Here is a 23,154-nt window from a genome sequence, read left to right on the forward strand (position 1 = left end):
AGTACCTGGAGCCTCCCTGCTGCAGGGGACTGAACTGATTTGGAGCAAAATATAAGAAAACTCGTTCAGAGGTACTGTTGGAAACAGTGTCATCTTGGTGGCAACCAGGAAAGGCCAACTTTTTAGCTTGTCTGAAAATGAGATATTCGTTGTGACAAGCAACAGGTGAGCAGAATAGCAGAAAATTAACACAGTGATACGGGGATGAGATAATACTGAATGAACCTCCACTACATCCCAGGATGGGATGGGATGTAAGGCTGCATACATATAACTCAGCAATTCTACTTCTAGGTACTTACCTAAGACAAATGAAAAATATACGTCTACATAAAGACGTGAAGGCAAATGTTCCTATAGCATTATTCATAACAGCCAAAAAAAGTGGAAAAAAATCCAAATTTCTATCAACTGGTGAAAGAACAAATGTGGTATATACATAAAATAGAATACTATTCAGTAAAAATAAGAATTGTTAATACATGATAAACATGGGTGAACCTCAGAAACACTGTTAGGTCAAAGAAGCTATATGCAAAAGACCGTATTTTATATGATTCCATTTCTAGGAAATATCCAGAAAAGGGAAATTATGGAGGCAGAATATAGATTAGTTGTTGCCTAATGGCTGGAGGAGGGGGAAATGGGGAGAGATTGCTAATGGGTATGAAGTTTATGGTGATGGAAATATTACAAAATTAGATTATGCTACGGATTATACAACTTCATAAATACAATAAAAACCATGGAATTGTACACTTTTGAAGCGGTTGGATTTTATGGCATGTAAATTATACCTTAACAAAATGTAAAAGTAATGGGATAAAGATTTGAACAGATCTTTCACCAAAGAATATATGAGTGGCAAATGAGTACATAAAAAGATGCTCAACATTATTAGTGGTTAGGTAAATTCAACTAAATCGCAAGATACCGCAACATACCACCAGAATGGCCAAAATTGAAAAGACTGACAATAGCAAGTGTTGCTATGAGGCAAAACCCTCATGCATTGCTGGTGGAAATGTAAAATGGTACAGCCACCCTGAAAACAATGGGCAGTATCTTATATAGTGAAACAAGTATTTACCATACAACTCAGTAATTCCACTCCTAGGTATTTATTAAAGAGAAATTAAATCACATGTTCACATAAAGATTTATATATAAATGTTCACAGCCACTTTATTCATAACAGTCCCAAACTAGAAATAGCTCAGGTGCCCACAAATTAAAGAATGGATAACAAACTGTAGTATATTCACATTCATACATTAGAATACTACTGAGCAATAAAAAAAGAAAAGATTCAAGCAACAGCACTGATGCCTCTCACAGACATGCTGAGCCAAACCAGCCTGACACAAATAAAGTACACACTAAATGTTTTCATCTAATCTCTAGTGGCACAAAGCAGGTCAATGGCTGTCCAGGGTTGAGGATGGGTAGATGAAAACTGACTGTAAAGAAGCTAGAGGTAACTTTTGAGGGGTGATGGAAATGTACTCATCTTGGTTGTGATGATACATACACAGGTGTATATGTGTGTCCAAACTCTGATCAGATTGTACACTTAAAATGGATGTTTTGTTGTATGTAAATTATAACCTATTAGTTATTTTTAATAAGCCGAGAACAAAAAAAACTTGATTAGAAATATAACATTATTCTCATTGAGGAAACAGTCCTCTCAAAATGGAATGAGTTAACAAATCCATCCAGCTGTCTTTACTGCAATCCTAGTGTTTGGTAGCGCTTTCATCTGTTTTCGTTTTGCTCCAGCAGCACTGACACACACACCAGGTTCTGGCATAAGGTATAAAACTATCAGCATATGCATAGTCACATGAAGTAGTATTTTCCAGTGACTTTAATAATCTTACGCCTTGAAAGTTCTAACACAAATGCTTATTCAAGAACCAGGTTAGAAGGTGGTCAAAAGGCATAAACTTCAAGTTACAAGATAAGTAAGTACTAGAAATGTAATGTACAACACGATAAATGTAATTAATACTGATGTGTGATACATGAAAGTTGCTAAGAGAGTAGATCCTACAAGTACTCATCACAAGGAAAATATATTTTCTTTTTTCTTAATTTTGTATCTGTATGAGATGCTGGATGTTCACTAAACTTACTGTGGTAATCATTTCATGATGTGTGTAAGTCAAAGTATTATGCTGTACACCTTAAACTTATACAGTGCTGTATGTCAATTACATCTCCATAAAACTGGAAAGAAAAAAAAAACTAGGTTTCACTCACCCATGTTATTTATATATTTGCTATGTCATAGCGGATAACCAACTTCTGCTAGGAATACTGAACCATTAGCTCCCTAAGGGCAGGAACTGTCTTTTTTTTCCCCATCAGTGTACATACAGTGTCTCACACAATATTGTACATCTATCAACTGCTCAATAAATACGTGCTAAATGAATGAACCTCCTCAGTTTACCCTGCATTCTCATTCAAGTAACTCCCACACATTCTTCTTCATGGTGAGTCTTCTGAAAATTATCATTAACTCTAAGAATGAAAACTATATGAGACTAGTTACTCACATGCCCACATACAGTTACACCACAGTGGCTTTCTGGTGATTGATGTGAATGTAATAAAATGCTATTTTTGAATTATTAACTGCTACATTTTTCATTCCTTGCATTTCTAGTTGCTTATGGCAACTTACTCAGTGACTTACGAGCAGCTGCTGCTTTAGTAAGGAAAGACAATAAGGATAAAACAAAAGACATCACTGCTCAATTTTGAGTGTCAAAGTCGAGTTTTTGAAAGCCAAAGGAAGAGACAAGAGCCTGGAACCCAAAGGGCTTTTGATCTGTCAGAGCCATATTCTGGAGGCAGAAAGGGCTTTTAGGAAACCACAAACTTCGCTGTGCAAAAAAAGTACGTGAGCCTGGCCGAATCAGGCAGTTTATTCTATGAACAGCTGAGTTGGGAAGGATGCATAATGATACAGGAGCAGTTTTCTCATTCAAAAAGAATGAAGAGTTTGATCAAGCAGGAAAGAGAGCTGGAGGGGATGAAGCCAGGGCTTAGCTGCAGAGGTCTGAGACATGCTTGGTACTCTCCTCCTCAAGAGCTGACACCCTATTCTGGGGGTGTGAGAAAACCCTAGATAAAGGTTGTACACTGGTTATACAACAGGATCACACCAGAACAATCAACTCAGAGTCTCTGGGGTAGACTCTTTAATCTTTATAAAGCTGCCTCTGCCCTCCCTTCTTACCTCTAGTTGATCTAATTTTTAACCAACTATTGAAAATCACTTGCTTACGCAGATCCCAACTCAGAGGAGCATAATATTTGTCCTCCATAGGTGTAGCCCATCCTTGCAGACAAAATCCCTGGCAATGCCACCCCTGACTCCTTTCAACAGGGCATTTGAGCAAAGAATCCCCACAAAAACTAGAGAGTATCGTACTGAAGAGAGCTTAGAACCGACTATTGGTGACTCTCAAGCTGGATTTTCAAGAGACTCAGGTTTGTGAATAAGTGAACAAAGTTAGAAGTTTAAGCACAGATGTGGTAAAAAGTCAACTATTGGCTAGAAGGTCTGAAACTCATGAAACTGCCCCACAGAGATCAACTGGGGACAACTCTGACTAGAGCTATTTGTCAGCGCTGCTTACAATTCCTATTGGTTATCTGGCTAAAACCTCACACACACGTTAACTAACTATAAAACTGACCAGTTATTCAGCCTGTGTGTGCTCACCAAAAAACTAATTACAGCAAAAGCCAGTGACATCTCTGAAAGCATATGAAGAAGATTTGTTAGACTATCAACCTTTTCGAGATATTTCCAGTCCTTTTCAATAAAAAACTCTGGAAACTCTGCCTCAATTTAGTAACAACATAGGACTAGCTCTGCTCATGTGTAGTTAACTGAGAGACTCAGGTTTCACAACATTGGAATTATAAAACCTTCAAAAAATATTCAGGTAAAGATAGATTCAGCAGAAAATCAACATCCCAGAGTCATCTAGACTTGAGCACCCAAATGGTAGCCACTAATCACATGAGTCTTAAACACTTAAAATGTGGCTATTTCTAAATACTGAAGTGCTATATATAAATACAAAATATACCACCAGATTTCAAAGACTGGAAGACAAAAAGAATGTAAAATATCTCATTGATAGTTTTTATACTGATTACATACTAAAATACTAGTTTTGACACTGAAATACCCTAAGACATTTGGACATTTGCAATGTTTTAGTTAGACAACAGTTGAACTGTATACCATTTGACTTCCTTGATAGATAACCTTCTGAATATTTGAACAATGAATACCCTTAACATTTATAGATTTAATAACATTTCAATTATTAATGAGTTACTTTGAAAGGTTCATGACATAGTTATTTGATATTTTTCTGAAATATAAATTTACATTGCTAATATTAAACAATTTGCTTTCAGTAACCCAGCTAGTAAATGATCAAGCCAATCTGAAAGCATTTAAAATCTCTTGACTTTGTTGGGAAGATATTTTTTTGGTCATGTAGTTTTTAAATCTCATAAAATAATGAACACTGAATTCATAAGCTCATGGGAAAGAATCACAGGAACAAGGCACTCTATGGGAGAATTTAATAATTCTGTCATTAAGTTACTGCAAAAATTATTTTTACTATATTTAACGTGGGAAACCAAATTTTAAATCATGTAGTAATATTTATGAATACAAGCATTTTTGACATTTTAGAACAGTTCCCTTTCAGGTGTTAAGTTTCTATTATTCTCACAGGCCTTGCTTTGTAGAAATTCCTAGTCTAGGAAGTTCCAAGTTACCTACAGGAGCACCTTTGAACCAATTTGGAGCAGTTTCTGAAAGGGTGTTCCTATGGATATGTTGTATTAGATTAGCGAACTGACTCCTTGACCTAATCTAATACAAGGATATCCCAAGGTTTCTGCTGCCTCTCCTGGAACTAAATATAAGTTTACCAGTCCTCATTTTCTGTCGTTTGCTAAACAAAGATCATGATGGAGCTGGCATTAACCCAGTCTTGCAGGAACTAATAAACCTCTTCTGGTCCTCCTCTTGTGTAGCCTAACCCACTCATCCCAACAGCAGCATCCATCAGGAGAGCAGGATTTATCCTTCCTGTCTACTTCTAAAAAGACTGCTTCCAAGAGTAGCTTACTTACGTTGTGAATGTCTAAGAAGACTAGTACAATGGAAAGAGTATGGGACAAATGAATCAAAGGGAAAATCTCAAGAATGTTTCAAAGTGCATCTCAGCATTTCACTAAGCAAACCTGGGAAAGCATGGTCCTACTCCAACAGGCATCTGAGGTTAAGGGGGACATGGCGGGAGGAGTCCAAATCAACCAACCTAGATGTCGTTAAACTAGCTCAGTGTAGCCCACTTACCATGCACTTCTAACAGTGCTGGTCACATTTTTGTCTAGACACCTCCTAAGCCCTAACAGTCACACAGAGCCACACAGTCTCACACACACACACACACACACACTCTCTCTCTCTCTCTCTCTCTCTGCTTTCTCACAACTTGCCAACTATTCCTGTTGGGCTTCTCTCTCAAGGCTCTGCCTCCCATTTAAGATCCTTCATGTTAGAACTGGTGCTCTTTATCTCTGGTTTTACAGCAGGAACTTCTGGTATAATGAGCTTTCCCCAGGGAGAGAGATTCTGTCCTTAAGATTCAACCCTTCAAGTTTTGGAAAAAGTACAACTAGGAGTGGTCCTGATTTTACCCCTTACATCTCAGTGACTACCAAGATGTGTTAACTCAACTCTCTTAAATCTTTACAATCTTCCAACTTTGCCTTCCCTACTGTCATTGCTCTTGTTTTGCCCCTCATCATCTTGCCTGAATTACTATAAACTTTCTAACAGATCTGCCTCTAGTCTCATTCCTCTCTAATCTGAAGGATAAATCTGATTGCCTTTTTCCTGCTTAAAACCCCTCAATCATAGTATGGCAAGCACATCCCTTCATGATTTGTTACCTGCTTACCTCTCTAGACATAGCAATTCTCCCGGAGTGTCACACTGGTATGTGCTATGCTTTCTGCCTTGGGAATACCCTTTCTAACCTCCCACTCCACATATCCTTTTATCCATATCCCCTAGAGCTATGATCTATTTGTTCTTAAAGACTTAGTTTAATCATTTTCTTGCCTAGTCTGAGTTTAATGACCCTTCTTACTACCTCCACAACACCCTGTGTATGTCTATCAGAGCATTTATTACTCTTTGTTACATGCTCTACTTACTTGCTTCATCCACTAAAGATTAAGTTCCTGGAGGTCAGCTATCTCTGATTTCTATATTCTTGCTTCCCTAACAGTCCGCAGAACTAAGCAGTGCTTAATATATACTTGCTGAAATAATAAACCTCTGGTTTTTTGCGAGAGGGAAGAGCAGAATCCACAATGCCCTCCATAATCCTGGGTTTCTTAAACGTATCAGTTAAGGTCTATGAAGTACTCCTATACCTCATGACTGAAGAGAGTAACACAAATTATTTATTCATAGATGGGCACAAATATTTTTATTGTTTATAAGAATTACTAACATTATTAAGCACTTACTCTGGTACATACATGTACCTTCCCATTTAATCCTCACCTTGAGGAAAGTAACCTTGAGGTAGGCAGTAATATTACCTCTTTTTATAGGCAAAGGCGAGACATAGAGAATTATCTTGCCCAAAGTCACAAAGATGGCAAAACTAGGCAAACTGGCTTCAGAACTCACATTCTTAACCACTATCCTACAAAATTCAACACCTCTTCCGTCATGAACACTGTGCTTCAAAGACTACTCTCCTTTTAAAAACATAATGGAATGTTACTAAGATACAACCTAAATTTTTCAAAGTTATGATTGTGCACTGGCAGACCATCCGTCCCCAAAACTTAAAGCTCTCCAATCATATTTCAATTACAAATTTACCTAGTGGGTTTTACATTAGAAATTTCAAAGTACATCTTTACTTTGTATTTTATGGTAATGAAGAAAGACCTCTTTGTCCATTACCACTACAAACAGCCATTTCTTAAGCTAGAACATAATTTTAATATTTTTGGATTCAATTTTGTGGTAATGGAGATACAAAAACAGATACAGGAACTGTGACATCAGTTAATTCATGGTAACCTTTCAGCACTCAGACCGTTCTCAGTTTGTAATGTACTGTCAACTTCTGGACATAGGGGTGGATATGACAAATTTCCTTAAAAGTATTCTTATTTTATACTTCTAAATAATGGGATGATGTGGCAAGGTAATTTGGAGTTTTTATTTATTAAAATATCAATAATGAATCGTTCTATTTTAGGTTAGAACATACTAATACAAGTTGTTCCTAATACATTTTCTATATTTCTTGTGATTGATGCTTTTGATACCTTATTTAACAGGCAAATATTTTCTAATAGAGGAAATTAAGAAGTATTACAGAAGAGTTGCGGAAACCATGAACAGAGCAACAGAGATAAATATCTATTATTATTATGACTTTCAAACAAGGAAACTCAAATAGTCATTGCAAAGCAACAAAATGTAATGGACTGCTGTAATAAAGATCAATATCATCATCAAATTCCAAAAGCTCTTTTGGATCTCCCTATGGGGTCTGCGAATTGTATTATATGCACACAGGTGTTCAAAATGCTTTTGACTAACAATGCAATCTTTTCAAGATGCTGGCACCAGGTTCACTGGTAACAAGGTACCAGCAGAGCTGTAAGTTTATAAACATAAATCATCAGTACTTATCAATCTCAGCATAACAAATCAAAAAGGAAGATGTGAGAATTCGGTAATAAGAGAAATCAGTCACTTCTAAGACTTGGTGACCTGACAGGTGCCTCACAGCCAGGACAGAGTTAAGAAGAACAATGTCGATTAATATATATTATAATATCACTTTAAAAATTTTCATTTCTGGGATGTGAGTTTATACCATGTTGCTCTTTGCCTCTCTATAAATAAGTAACCAACAATCCATCTTACCATTAGCCATTGGTCTAAAATTAATGATGGCTAAGTATCTGAAAATATACCAACTCCCCTAAGCATAGTAATGTTGCACTTTCAACTAAAACTAAATATTAACATACCTGGTTTTCTTTGATGCCTAATTACCTTCCATAGAGAATCAGCTGCCTTAAAAGACCAGGTACTTCCCATTCAATACAGGAATTCTGTGATCTGAAAAGAACACTCAGTTTCCCAGTTAAGCACAGTATTCACAGAGTATGGTACTCAAAATATTATCTAGTTAAGTTATTATCAAAAAAGTTTTACCAGGTGTTCCTGAATAAGGATCACTACTAGGAGTATACCAAGTAGCAATTTCCTGTAAAGAAAACCAAGTAACAATTTAGTTTCAGAATGAAAAGAATTGGTTAGAGAAGAAAAGTGGACAGTAACACAGATAGTGCAACTATTGTTCTTCACAATATAGCAAAGGAAAAATCACAAGTTACCTACTCCAGAAATAAAGGGGAATGGGCCAAAGACAAAATACTGGCACGCCAGAATTTTTTTTTAACTTAGAAAATATCTCTATGAGAACAAGGGACACTTAACTACCTATTATTAGTATGTACCGAGTTTACCTCAGGATAAATCAAAATGCAAGAAAACGGCCCAAATGAACTAGCAGACTTCCTGCAACTAACAGACTGCACTCATATTTGATAAGCAATATTTACCTCTATGCAGTTTTACAAAGTTCTTAATAATCTGATTTTATATGGAAACTTCCTCTATGAAAGTATAAGATGATTTGAATATTATTATCAATGCATAATGTGGATGTCAATCAGATGATAAGTTCAATTATTCTTGAATTTGAAATAGAGTTTCATGCTTTGTTCAAATGTAGCTTATTGTTAGGAAATTTCCCTTCTTCGACTCTCCAAGTTGGTAAATAAAATTGGGTAATATTTACATTGAATTTAGTCTCTTTTCATTTAAAGGAGTATTCCTATGTCTTGCTATGTTACTTTAAACAATCGTTCTTACACTTTACTACACCCAAATTAAGAAAGCAAAATAAGCTTTGGAAAAAAAAACTTGCCATTTTCATTAACTCATTTAAACTGAAATCGTTTCAAAATACATACTGTAAATATGCTCCTCAGGCATTTTGGAGCTACATTCTAGTAAAGTGTTTAGTAGGTGAAAACTGAAATAACTACATTATATTTAAAAGAAACAAAAGACTTGCACTAAGAAACTAAAACCTACATAGTATGCAACAGTTAACAACATGACTTTTTAGTTGTTTTGGCTACCACACACACAAAAAATCAGTTATAGAAACTACTGTTTATCTTTTAATCACAAACACTGCTCTTAAAACACAACCTATATCCGTGATTTATAACCAGATATGAAAAACAGATATGAAAAAAAGACTAGTCTTATTCTATTTCTTGGGCAAAGAGCCAAAAGAAGACAATGATTATGCTCTCATACATTCTTACACTCTTATCCATTCGAGGGAAGGGGGGGTGGTGGAGTCAGATCAAAGTCAAATGAGTCAAAATTGGCAATAAACCCCATATGAAGAAAAGAGTGGCACTAAAGTGAAATTTCAGAACATACTGCTTTGTATATACCCAACTGTGATCTTATTTGAAAATGAGTATTTACAAAGATTCTAGAAAGCTTAATAACCTAGGCTTTCAATCTTTATCTCCCACAATATTGTTGTCAGCAGTTTCAGCTACTACATTGAAACATCTAACGTGATTTTCTGTCCTACTTACACCATTCAGTGTTCGTATATAAATTTACAAATATTATAAGTAACATTATGTACAATATTACTTCTAATATTTTCCAGAATAGCAACTTTGAATAAAAACTGGAGCATCTGAGCTTTAAAACCATTTTCTCTTCAATTCCTAAATTCTTTTTAGGAAGTCACTGATGTAGACTGAATATAAAGTTAAAAAAAAAGTTAACTTTTAAAAATTGTAACATAAAAGGGATTACTAAAACAGACTTAAGTACATATTGTTCTAGACAAATAATCAAGTAGAACACTAATACTGACAAACACTAAACTTTCCTTTAAACTACAGGAGCTACTATTGTAGGAGCTGCAGCACAGAGCCTTATGACAAAGGCTAAGTGAATAAGATTGTGAGAGTATGGTACAGGATAAAAAAGGAACAGTGAACTTAGGCCAAGAAATTTTAAAAGTCAATGAGTAAATTATATCAGAAAATTAACTAGCACAGCTATAGGAAATCTTTTCCTTTAAGAATGGAAGACAACAAAATAACTCTTAGCATAACAATATACCAGTAGAAATAAAGAATTATTTACATTCTAAGAGATTTTCCTGGGGTGTATGGGGGGGTGGCTGTGTGAAAAAGCTTACAAAATTGAAAACATAAAACAAAATGTATTCATATTAAGATTTCATGATAACAGAAAATAATTAAGGAAAGAATATTTTCCTTGAGGGAAGAATATTTTCCATAAATGGTTAAAAAAGCACCTATGAAACTGTGCTGTCAAGCTATCACAATGGAGGTTTTGGATTCTTTTATCAACTGCAGCATAACAAAAGGCATTTCACAGCGTAACTTTAGGGAAAATGTTATCTGGCCTAGAACCACACAGAAAGCACTTAAAAACTCTTTTCAATTGTTTATAATACACAAATTTTTCTGGGTAGCAGCAGTTGCTCCTGTACGTGCCCTTTTAAAAAATATGAAACAGAAGCAATAAAGCAGGGAAAATTTTTGAGAAGGATAAGAATAGCAGCAGTAAACAGAAAAGCAAATACTCAAACACATTAAAGAAAGCTTAAAATAAGGAAAGAGTACTGTGCAACTTTCAATTACACGGAGTAAAGTGCACTGCTTAAATTGTTCACTGATAACATTTTCCCTATTTTGAAAACATGAAATCTATTTACTGGTATTTTTGATATTAAAAAAAAAAGACATTCACTATTGCAGCCCTGATAACTCTCTTCCAGTATTTTTTAACCATTCAGATGTATTTTGTGGGAATATTTATTCACATGATTTTGCTTAATACATTTCTTTCTATACAAGACTGAATTTAAAAGTCTCTGTAACATTTTCAATTACAGTAATAACACATTAATAAATTAAAAATTAACAAAATCTTCATATTTGCTTTAAAAAATCATTTATCAAATGCTAACCTCCAGATTATCTGGAAAATTAAATATGCAAATTGCTATAAATCTGGCATCCCAATTAAATTCTGATTTTTAAAAGTATATAAAAATGTCCCTCAAATTATTCCAAGTTCCACTCAAGAAAATTTTATTTTACCCTTTTCGTAAGTTATTAAGTTTACAACCTGCTAAACATTTTACTCAAATGTGGGAAAACTGCCTGGAGATGCAAAGCACAATAAAATAATTACATGAAAAGAACAAACAAAAATACCCGTTAAAAAAGTTATTATAGCTGGCAGCACTTAAAATTGGTAATTCATATTTTTTTTAAAGTTGCATAGCTGCAAGATGATTCATTGCTGATTACCTGTTGAGCAGTTTTATTTAAAAGGAAATAATATATTTAATAAACTGCAATTCAGTAGATAATCCTAGATTTAGTTAATTAAAATGTAATTATGTAACTTCATTTTACTCTTTGGACACATTCTGATAATGTTAAATCTTTAATTTAAAATATTAACATACTTTAGTTTCTACACAGAAGTCTATTTTCCACTCTTGGAAAAAAAATTGAACTTGAGATCATGGACTACATTCAGAGAATGTTTTACTGCTTGATTACATTTCTTGGTGTCACATTTAAGACTTTTATAAGAAGTAAATTATGTGGTCTTCAACTTAAGAATAGATGAGTGCAAGAACATCATGTTGGGGAAAATACAGGGACCCCAAACTAAAAACCAGAACAAATCAAACACAAATAGTTGCACAGCTCTAGAGAACTTAATAAAAAGTAAATCAACTTTTAAATCAGTTAACTTTGGCGTCTGAATACAAAATGTTTATCAGTATTACCTACGTAGATGACTATTAAGGGATGTGCAGCATTTTCAAAATCCCTGTGTGTCCTTTAAATTGCATGTTTGGTACACTGAGTTCTGTGGCAACTGTCCTCTCTTCAGCAGGATTTTTTTTTCCTGTATGATTGTCCATCTCTGCATTACTGAGTCTCACAGAACTTAGATTTCTGGCTGAGTGTGCCTATATTTTTTTGTTTTTGTTTTTTCCAGAGACAGATCCTCATATCCTCTTGGTTTTTCAAGCATCTTGAAAAGACAAGGAAACCTGTGTTAAAAGTGGATACATTTAGTTTAAGCAGTGGTCCATAATAGTAATACAAATCAAAATACAACATCCATTTCCCCATGAACATTGCTTTAGACTGTAAATTTTCATATACTTAGTATTCTAAAAACTCATAAAACTAGTGTTCTGCAACATGGAGGCTCTAGCTCCTTCCAAAACAATTCTAAGACTGGCTAAAATAGTCTGCCTTCATGTAAAACACAATGTTTTATATCATTTTTGCAAGTCTTCTTATAAAATGCTTTTCATATATATGGAGGTAACAATTTCTTTCAAAGCTAAAAATGCTATTTCATTCACTTCATGGAATATGAAAAAAAAGCAATACTCAAGTGAGATTTTCATTCAATTCACTAAACATTTTCAGATAATGCAGAATCATGAATAAGCTACAACAGTGCAAAACAAATTCTGTATTTGGTTTAAAATTTGATTCAGGTTTTTTTTTTTTGCCTATTATATATAGATAGGCATTGCTATTATACGCTGAGGAAACAAAACTGAAAGATTAAATTGACTAACACAATCTCTGGAACACACACACACATCTCAGTGAATAAATGAGTGAATAAAAATGGTGGCTGAGAATGTATAACTTAGGTTATAATTTAAAAAACAAATAAAACAAAAAGGGAGAGTTACCTATAAAACAAGAAGCTGATGCTTAATCTGAAGGGTGCTCAGGGCAAGATCTATTTACTTCAAACCATTCATCTATGCAGCTAGAAAAGAACAAAACCAGAAAAACCGAAACACTTGTTTATTTAGATCATGACAGCCATAATAAAAATGCTTACTTCCTGACATTAATATATTTTTGCAGAAAAAAATAAATATTTTAAATGATATTTGGCAAATATAAGTAAAGGACAAGAATATGTTTATTACATTTTGATTATTCTAAGCAGTTAAGGAAATAAATCTTTCCAAAATTATGCTATAAAGTACTTTAAAGTTTAAACAGGGCAACCATTTCCAAAAGAGAATCTAAAGAACCACCACTTTACCAATATTCAAAATTAAATGACAAATCTGGACAGATATTTCTCTCTTTAAAACACTTGTTCATTTATGCAAATGTCAACCAGTTTGTGCCACCTAACAAACTTTTAAATTTTGATTCTCAACAACAGTGTGTTGCATTTTAAAAGAACATATCTATATGTGATGTGAGTACTGAGTATTTCTACCCTGTTCTGCAATACATATACATATACAAATAAATACACCATCATCTATTTGTATTTGTAAGTATTTCATGATTTCATAAGAAGTTAATTAGGGTGCATATCTAATTATCCTCATTAAAGATCTATACTCTCCAATGCAGTAAGCCACGTGGCTCTTTAAATTTAAATTCATTAAAATTAAAGAAAAGAAAAATGCAGTTTCTCAGTCGCACTAGCAACACTTCAAGCGCTCAACAGCCACATGGCTGGTGGCTACTCTACTAGACAGCACAGGTATAAAACACTTCTATCACTGCATGAAGTTCTACCGATAAACTCAAGTCCTTAAGAAGTTTAAGTAACTTGCCCAATGGCTAGGAAGTTACCCAAGCAGGATTTAAACTGTTCAACATTCTAATTGTTGACACATGTCAAATTTGCATAAGCTACAAAGCCAGAAGGCTTGGGTAATATTTTGAAGGGCAAAATTAATATGTGTTATTCTCACAGTAAAAATCACGGATAAAATTAAAAGGAAAAAAGACATCCAAAAGACATTTTTACAAATACCTAAAACAATTTCTGTTGCCATTAAGACTTCTGCTGTCTAATAAACATGCTCAATTCAGTTTATGTTTTCAGCCTGCTCTCTATCCTACTCACGCAGCTCTAGAGGCCCCCTGGTCTACCAGAGTACCTCTCAACAACGAAGTACTGAGAACTAACAAAATACTCCAGATGTGTTAAAAATTCCCAGTACATCTGAATTGTACCTGTGTGATCTAAAATGGGTACTTATTTTACAACTATGCGATTTCAGCTCATCTTGACAAAGTAACCATTTAAAATCCCAGGTTCTTCGCACATAAATTGCTATCAACCCACATTATTTAAAATATATTCCGCTCTCCAAACTCCAGCAGGAAATCACTCTCCTGAATTTAGTACTTTTCATTCTTAGGCATTTTCTTACTCTATAACCTTATATGCGTGTATTCCAAAACAACATACAATACTGGTTTCATGTTTTAAATTTTATTTCAACACTACCTTTGTGGCATGCTTTCTTCTAATGGCATTTTTTCAGTCACTTTGTTTGAGTTTTGCAACTGTTAATATATAAGGCTCTAGTTTTTACATTTTCATTGTATAAAGTGTTTCATCATATAAGCATACTGCAATTTATTCATTCTTTTACTGATGGACACTTTCAGCAATGCTATGAACATTCTTTTACATCTCTTAAGCCGTGCTCCTCAAAGCATGGTCCACACAGTGCTAATCCACGAACTATTTGTTTACCAGTCCTCCAAACACACTGTTTTGATTGACTTATTTTTAATCAACGCAAGACTTTCTCAATGAAGACAGCATTGTATTGATTTACATTCTGGTGTAAGCTTCTTTATCTCACCCTGAATCTGCGCACTGAGTAGTAAGCAGTAGCACTGTCCTGGATCACAAGATTGAGTCTCTCCAGGGCATACACCTGGGAGTGAAATTACTAAATTGCAGGATCTGTATCACTCAGAGCTATTACTACAGACCTACCTGTCAAGTATATCAACTTATATTTGTTTGTTTACTGGACACTTGGGTTTCCTTTTTATGAACTGTTAACAATTGTTGCCTATTTTTCTATTTTGACTTGTCTTTTCTTATAGATCTGTAAAAAATTATTATTCCGATATTTCAGCTATAAAATACATGTTTTTGATGAACTTTATTTTCTACAAACTTATGAGAAAAAAACAGGTTAAAGTAAGACCATTCAAACAATACATTGTAACCAGAACAAAGATGTGTTCATCCCAAATAAACAAAATACCTCTGCAAACAAAGGATTTTTTTTTAAGGGTGAGGTTAGCTTGACATAAAGAGTAAGAATGGATCGATACATTGGGTTATGAAGACAAAAGCCAATGCACAAAATCTGAGAACTATGAAGTAAACAAGTACTTCTAAAATAAATCCCAAAGCTTAACTGAACGGAGCGTGAGAACATTCAATGTGTGGGTATCCTTATAGTACTGTATTCTTCCATGGCTTGCTTTCATATCTGCTTTTATTTGATGAAGCAAAACATCAATGTGCTGAAGAATATAATATTTTATGTATGAACCAGTAAGATCAAGTCATTATATTGTCATCATTCTACCATTTACCAATAGAAATGAGCTAACTGCATTGCAGAAAGTTGCTGAAGGAGAGTACTGTTCCAGACATCAAACTTTTGTTATGTGTATTGAAAAACACTCTTAGTCTGAAGACTGATTTGCTTTTTCACATATCGTGATGTAAAAAAGTTTTAAATTTCAAAATAGTCATATTTATCAACTTTTAAGCTTTTATGGGGAGAGTTATCTTAGCCCTCAAAATAATTCCTTACTATGAGGTTAAGAACATTTCTTTATATTCTTTCCAACTCTTTAGATTTGGTTTCCATAGGCAGACATAATTCAATATGGAATCAATTCTTATTTCAAATGTAAAATAAGGATTCATTATTTTTTCGTATAAATAACCAACTGATCCAGTACCGTTCACTGAATAATTCATTCTTATCTTTACTACACTGTAATACCACCTCTGGTAAACTAATTTTTTCATTTATTCAATTAGTTAAACAACACTTATATAGCATCTATTATGTGCCAGAACTTTCTAAAAATACTTCATTTAAAACCTAACGACGCTATGATGTTGGTACTACTGTCTTATTTTACAGAATGAGAGAGAAAAATTAAGTAACTTGAGCGAGATCACACAGTGAAGTAGGGGAGGGGCTGGATTTGAATCTTCAGAGTCCTGACTTCCAATAGTCTGCGCTTGTAGCCTTTTGTGCTGTGCTGTCTCCCCATATATGCATGAGTGTTTACTGACTCTTCTGTCCCACTGACCTGCCTTTCCACACTGTTTTAATAGTCTTATTACGAATTTGTATAGGACAAGTTCCCCGCAGTATGGCTTTCTTGCTTCATGAGTGTCTTGACTGCTCCTAGCCCTTTGTTCTTTGTCCATTTGTATTTTAGAATCAATTTAAGTTACATGAAAAAAATTGTTGAGATTTGATTTGAATAGTATATGGGGTGCAGTGACATCTTTATGACACCAAGTTTTCCTATCCACAAAATATGCCTCCATATTTATTTTAGACCTTCTATTATAAATTTCAATAAACTTTTAAAGTCCTGAATATCCTTTGTAGAATTTATTCTTAATGTACCATATTCCTGTTGTAGTTTCTGTTGCTGTTAATGTTACTATTCCAAAAGAAAAGGTATCTATATTTTTTCTTACTGGGATGAATGAAACAGATTTTCATGTATTGAGCTTATATCTGGCAACACTGTTGAATTCTTATTAATTTTAATACATTATGTGATATTTATTCTTTGCTCTTATTTTTAAATTACTACTAACAATAAGTAGAGAATTTTACTGAAAGTTTTCTCACATTTAGTAAGTTAATATGGTCTTTCTTCTTTGTTAAGGTGGTAAATTACAAATTTTCTAACCTTACAGTGCCTTTGCATTCCTAGTATAAATCCAATTTGGTTAAGAGGCATTATTTTAGATATATATTGATGAATTTGGTTTGCTAATATGTTTTTGGATTTTTGCACTTATGTTCATAAATAAGAGTGCCTTCTAATTTTCTTTCTTATACGGTTCTTGTCTGATATAGGTATCAAGTTTATACTATTCTCATAAAATAAATGGGAGAACCTTCCATCTTCTACTTTTGGGGGGAATTTATGATTGTTAACATTGTGTTCTTTAGAACTTGCTGTCAAACTGTTGTTGTAGGCCTGTATGTAGGTTTTTGGTTTGGTTTTTTAAAAAATATTTGCTGTTTTTCAGAGTTAGCCTTAATAACTACTTATGACAGTTATGAGTCGATTCAGGTTTCCTTATTTCTTTCTGAATCATTTTCGGCAATACATTTTTAAGGAAACTGCTTGTTTTGTTTACATTTTTAAACTGAAAAGTATAAAATTTTTCACAGAATTCTGATTATTTTTAATTTCTGCCATATCTAAAGTTCTATGTAACTTTTCATTCCTATATTGTTTATTTTTCCCTTCTAGAGACAGCCCTGCCAGAGGCTTATCTATTTTATTACTCTCTTCAAAAAATCAACTTTTGGTTTTGTGGTCTTTCCTGTGAATTTTTTTTTCCATTTTTTTCTTCTCTGATCTTTATTATTTTCTTCCTTTTATTTTCTTTGTGTTTATTCTGCTATCATTTTTGTAATTTAAGTAAGAACTTAACTTACTGACTTTCAGTCTTTCCACACTAACACAAACCTTGTGAGGATTATTCTAGGAAAAATGTCAAAAAGGTTTTCACTATTATTCAGTTCAGAGTACTCTCTAAGTTCCATTATGATTTCTTCTATGATCCACAAGTTACTTAAAAGTATAGGTGAACATTACTCATCTTTTGTCACTGACATCTAACAGTGCTCAAGGAACAGCCTTCCATATGGTACCAACTCTTCGTAGTTTGCTAAGACTTTTCCTATGGCCTAGTGTATGATCAATTTCTATAATACTTCTACGTACTTAAAAAGAAAATGTACTCTCTAATTACTCAGTGCAGATACACACACACGTCCATTAGCTCAAAACTGTTAACTATATTGTTCAATTTTTCTAGATCTTAAATCATTCTGTGTATGTCTGCTTGACTCAACAAGAAATGTGTTAAAATTTCTCATCACGATGGATCTGTCAATTTTTCTGACAGTTCTATATTTTACTTTAATATTATGTCCTTTGGTACATACAGAATTGAATTTTATATGCTTTCATCATCATATACTAGTAATACTTTCTGCAATAAAATTAATTTTGTCTGACATTAATGTAGCTCTGTCAGTTTTCTTTTAGTTAATATTTGCCCAAATATAGTTTTCTATCCCTTTAGTTTCGTATTTTTCTGTATCTGCTATGTTTAAGTGTGTTGCTCATCAACAGCACATCCCACTCTTTTGCTTTGTTTTCAACTGGGGAGTTTGATCTATTTGGATTTACTATAATTACTGATACTAAGTTTATTTTTGCTTCTGTTTTTGTACTATTTACTGCTTTTTCTATATTTTTTCCCTACTCCCATTCTGCTTTTAAATAAAATTCCACCATATTCCTTTTACTGCTTTTAAAGTTATAGCATTCTATTCTTTTTATAGGATACCTTATATTATCTTTTTACCTAAAAGTGTTCCTGTGTTGCTCTGAAATCAAGAACACTTTATGAGAAATCAGATGGGCTTTGGAGTCAAGCAAACATGGCTGGTATTTCAGATCTTCCATTTACTACTAGCCATGTGAACTTGGAGAAATGTCCTATGGTCCCCCAGCTTATTTCCTCAACTGTAAAATGAGATTGTTACAAGGCTTACATGAGATAACCTATTTAAGAAGCTATGGACAACACCTGAGTCATGGTAAATGCTTAACAAATGGTAGATTTGGGGATACAAACAGATGTGGGCTTAAATTTTAGTACTAGCAAGCAAAAAAAGGTCACTTTTTTTTTTTTAAGAAATGAGAAAAAGGAGATTCAATGAAGAAGAAATCTTTTCAGCCCTAACTACAATGTTTGAAACTTTGAGAAAGATCTTTTATAGTCTAATATCAACTTGGTTAACATAAAAATAAACTTACCCTTTATGATATATGCATAGACAAGGCAGTCGTGCTATAGTATCTCCCTGCTGCAATTCTTCAAGGCATATTGCACATTCCCCAGCATCTTTGCTCAGTACATCCTCTGAGGAAAGAGAAAATAAATTTAGGACAATAGAACTGAAAGAATTTTGTGAATGATAATTTATACAGAGTGGTGACTGGCATATTTTGTGAGAATTACATAAAACTCAGCACCTATATTTGAAATACTACTACTCATAAATCAATGAATGTTTACCTTTATTTATGGACAGTGCCTTTCATGTCCATTTAGATTTCACTGAGGCATTATAGTAATTAAGAGCAGTAAAGAATCCTCCAACTTGCAAAGAACTATGCTTTATTGGTAAGTCAGTTACTTGTAATTAGTAATTCATTTTCCTTCTCCTACTAATCAGTATCAACCTGGTGCCTAAGCTAGGTCAAAAAAGTTTACAGAGTATACTGTGGGTGAAAAAACATCAAAATATTATTACAATTTTTAAAAATCCAAAATCACAAAATTGCATAAAGAAATCACCCTAAATATAGAACTTTTAAAAAATCTGCTTAATCAAAGAAAATGCAAAGGTAGATCAAAGCTTTTGTGCAGATTCTGAAAGGAATTTTTGGACTCTTGAGGATTTCAGACATTAGCCACAACAATTTTTCTTAATCCTTTTCCATGACAATGTCAAGCCTACTCCAGGCAGCAGTTAGAGTAGGTTCCAGAGGGCCTTGCAGGGTATTTCTTTCTTACTTTTATTTACTTACTTACTTATTTAGTTTTGATGGATTTGGTGATTAGGTTTGGCCATATTGGAGAAAGAATTTTGGTAGCATAATTGGGTTAATTACAGGGGAAGAAAAAGAATTGTGAGGGCAGAAAATGTACGTTACCCTTTGGATAAACTGGGAATAAAAATGGAGGAAAAAAGAGTATTTGTGTAAGAAAGATTTTACTGAAGATAATTAAGCAAAGAGTAGTAAACAGAAGAGAAGATAACTGAACAAAAACCTTCAGAGATGGGATGAGATGACAAGGTTGGTCTTGCAATATAGGAGAAGTAGTGGATAAAATCTGGATTAATTACTGTGAGAAATGATATAGGAGGCAATGAGGATATGTATAAGGATTCCTGCAAGATATTTTAAACATCCTATGGTGAAATCCTTTATAAAGCAAAAATTCCTACTGGGAGGAAAAAAGGTTCTCTCAATTTATGTTTTATACTAAAAATTTAATTTAAATTATATTTTATTTATGTTAAATTTTTAAATTTTAAAAGGATCTTGCCCAAATAGAGTATGTTAGCCAGTCATACTTTGCGACTCTTTCTAAATGAAGAATAGCTAAAACATGCCATTACTGAAAAGCATGGAGAAACCGTTGAAGAGTATACACTCTCAGCAAGTTCAGAGAATGTAAAGCAAAAGCAGGAACATGCAATATAAATGTATACCACCAATAAGTAAATTACTGTTATGGAAATAAAAATCAAACAAACTAAAGGGGAAAGACTGCATGAATCCCTACCTAAATGTTTAAACACAGAACAAAGTAGAAAAGTTTCCTGAAATTAAGCATTTGTCTGGTAGTCCCATACCACCTATAAAAACCAGCAAGTTTAATTATGCACATATCTGTAATAATTCCTTGTAGAAAAACCCATTCTATAAGCAGCTCTCCTTTAGTTACTCATTTTGAGACAGCACATTAAGAGGAAACAGATTCTATTTGGTCTATAGAAGGGAAAACACCAGCAGATGATTACCTATAAGGCCAGAGGGGGTAACAGGGCAACTTCCACAGAAAAAGGAAAGGCCTTGGCAAGAATGTTCATGCTTTTAGAATCTAAGGAATATGGTTGAGGCAATTTTAGCTAACTATTGGATAGTTCATAAGCTAACATATCACATCAAAGACTTAACCAGAAGAAGATTTCTGGGCAAGTAGAGCTTGGTAAATGGAAAATGCTGCTTTATTAACACCCTCCTCATGAGTCCTTCTATTTTTCTTTTCTTGACCCTGGAGGTCCCACCCACTACCCCAACGCCAACCCTAAGTCTTTCCTCCTCCAACTGATCTCCATTTTTCTCTTACTGTTTTGGATAGCTTTCCAAGATAGGGAACTAGTTTAATGTAAAGCACCTAACTAGTGTTAAAGTTAATTGGTATATGGGGATCCATAAAACAGAAGTCTTTCCAGTGGCCCTGATCCCATCACAAATCTATACCTAAAGTCCGCCTGCACTTAAGGGAAACACCTCAATGTCAAGAAGACCTAACATCAATCACAATCCTCCAAGTCAGCTTTAGCTAGTTCATCTTGTCCTAGAAAATAGGACCAGCTAGCCTTGTAAGGAAATCCCCGACCTCCTAGCCAGTCATGGCCTGTTTCCACAGCGCCTCTTCTAAGGCCCCATTAAACTCAGTCTTGCCCAAAATCCTCCAGAGATGCTTATTAGGCATAACAGTCCCCCAATCCATGGACTGTCTTCCCTTGAATAAACTTAGGACATCAAACTGATTACTATTTTTTTTTTTTTAAGTTTTGTCATTTGACACTAGGATAACAGAAATGAGAACAAAAAGAAAAGCTTCTGAGGGAAACACTAAAATATCATAGTACATACAGGTCTATAATTCCAAACAATATGGATGTTCTCACCAATAAGATTTTTTTCATTGCAAAGATATACCACATCATAACATGAATCTAAGTTCCAACTAACCTCAAAAAATTAACCACTTTTTATCAAGCTGAAGACATCAATAATTATAAGATGTTCCATTAGTTTTATATTCCACCAAGTAAGAAAAAAAATGTTTCTATTAAACTAGGATACAAATCAATTTTAGGACACATCTCATTTTTCAGAGCTGTTAAAAATTTTTTAAAAAGTATCTTAACATTGATGGAATAGGGTATCAAATTTCTACCTTTTGAAATACATTAACAACATCCAGATTTAAGTCAAAGTGACCCATAAAATCTCAATTACCATAAGTTAATGAGACAGACCAGCTTAAAAAGAAAAAAAACATTGCTACACATTTTTGCCATGTAAGTCTATGTAACAGATTATTCTCAACACTAAATAAAAATAGGTAGAAATTCACTACGTACAAGCTTCTGAGTGCACTATTCGCAGAAAAGTAAGTGTCTTACAATACTTTTATGATGACCTGCAACTACCTTTCCTTATTGCAGTAAGCTTTAAAATATCTTTGAGTCTGGAAATTCTTAATATCTTGAAAAGCAAAGGTTTTATTCTATTTACAAGAAAATTTATTTACAGTACAACAAAGACAAATCCAATCTGCATATAATTAACAAATGATATATAATTTAAGAATATAATGATATGCTTTGCAGGTACTAAGTTTAAAAAATCTTTTTAGTTTAATGTAGAATACCATAGTAAAGTTTACCATTCATTTTAATCAAAAGGTTCCTAAGCCCTAGTAATGAAAAATAAGCAGAACTATATTTTCTATGTTAAGAAAGGTATACAGAATACAAGAACATCCCAAACACATTAATTTCAATGCAGAAGCTGTCCAATATCCACTGTAAATAGCTTCTAGTGAAATGATCTCTGCTCAGAAAATTAAAAACTAATGTTAACATATTACAGCCACTACTCAACTACATTTTGGTAAGCAACTTTGAGGTAGAAGACAGTTCACCCTCACCACAAAACCTCACAGTTACTGCCTCAAATAACAAATGCTTAATTTTCAAATTTGAAAGTCTTGTTTCCAATAAAATCTGTCTTTGTATGTTTCAAAATATTTTTTATTTTTGAAAATTGGCCATGTAACATGATTAATTTTTGTCTAAGGTTTGCTAGAATATTCCCCTCTCCTACTCCATGAGGACACTGTCCTTTGATTCACAGGGAAGTTTTCAGCTTAGTGATGGGATACATTCAGAGTTAAACAGGGCCTAGAAATACCACTACATCCAGGACAGG

General features: G+C 33.7%; 1 protein-coding gene across 2 annotated transcripts in view; it reads right to left on the reverse strand.

Annotated features, from left to right (window-relative positions):
• Window positions 1–1,102: 1,102 nt before the first annotated feature.
• The window catches only part of ZNRF2 (zinc and ring finger 2), a 91,047-nt gene continuing 68,995 nt past the window's right edge, over window positions 1,103–23,154 (reverse strand). Inside the window, exons 3-5 of one of the 2 annotated variants that reach the window (XM_031454518.2) lie at window positions 19,171–19,276; window positions 12,972–13,051; window positions 1,103–12,308 (exon numbers count right to left, since the gene is read on the reverse strand). In XM_031454518.2, coding sequence (XP_031310378.2) covers window positions 12,994–13,051; window positions 19,171–19,276 — 164 coding nt within the window. In that variant the 3' untranslated portion in view covers window positions 1,103–12,308; window positions 12,972–12,993. The remainder of the gene's footprint in view (window positions 12,309–12,971; window positions 13,052–19,170; window positions 19,277–23,154) is intronic. The other variant, XM_064487480.1, reaches the window with a different exon arrangement.

Source organism: Camelus dromedarius, chromosome 7, assembly GCF_036321535.1.
Source record: "Camelus dromedarius isolate mCamDro1 chromosome 7, mCamDro1.pat, whole genome shotgun sequence".
In the NCBI taxonomy this organism is placed as follows: Eukaryota; Metazoa; Chordata; class Mammalia; order Artiodactyla; family Camelidae; genus Camelus; species Camelus dromedarius.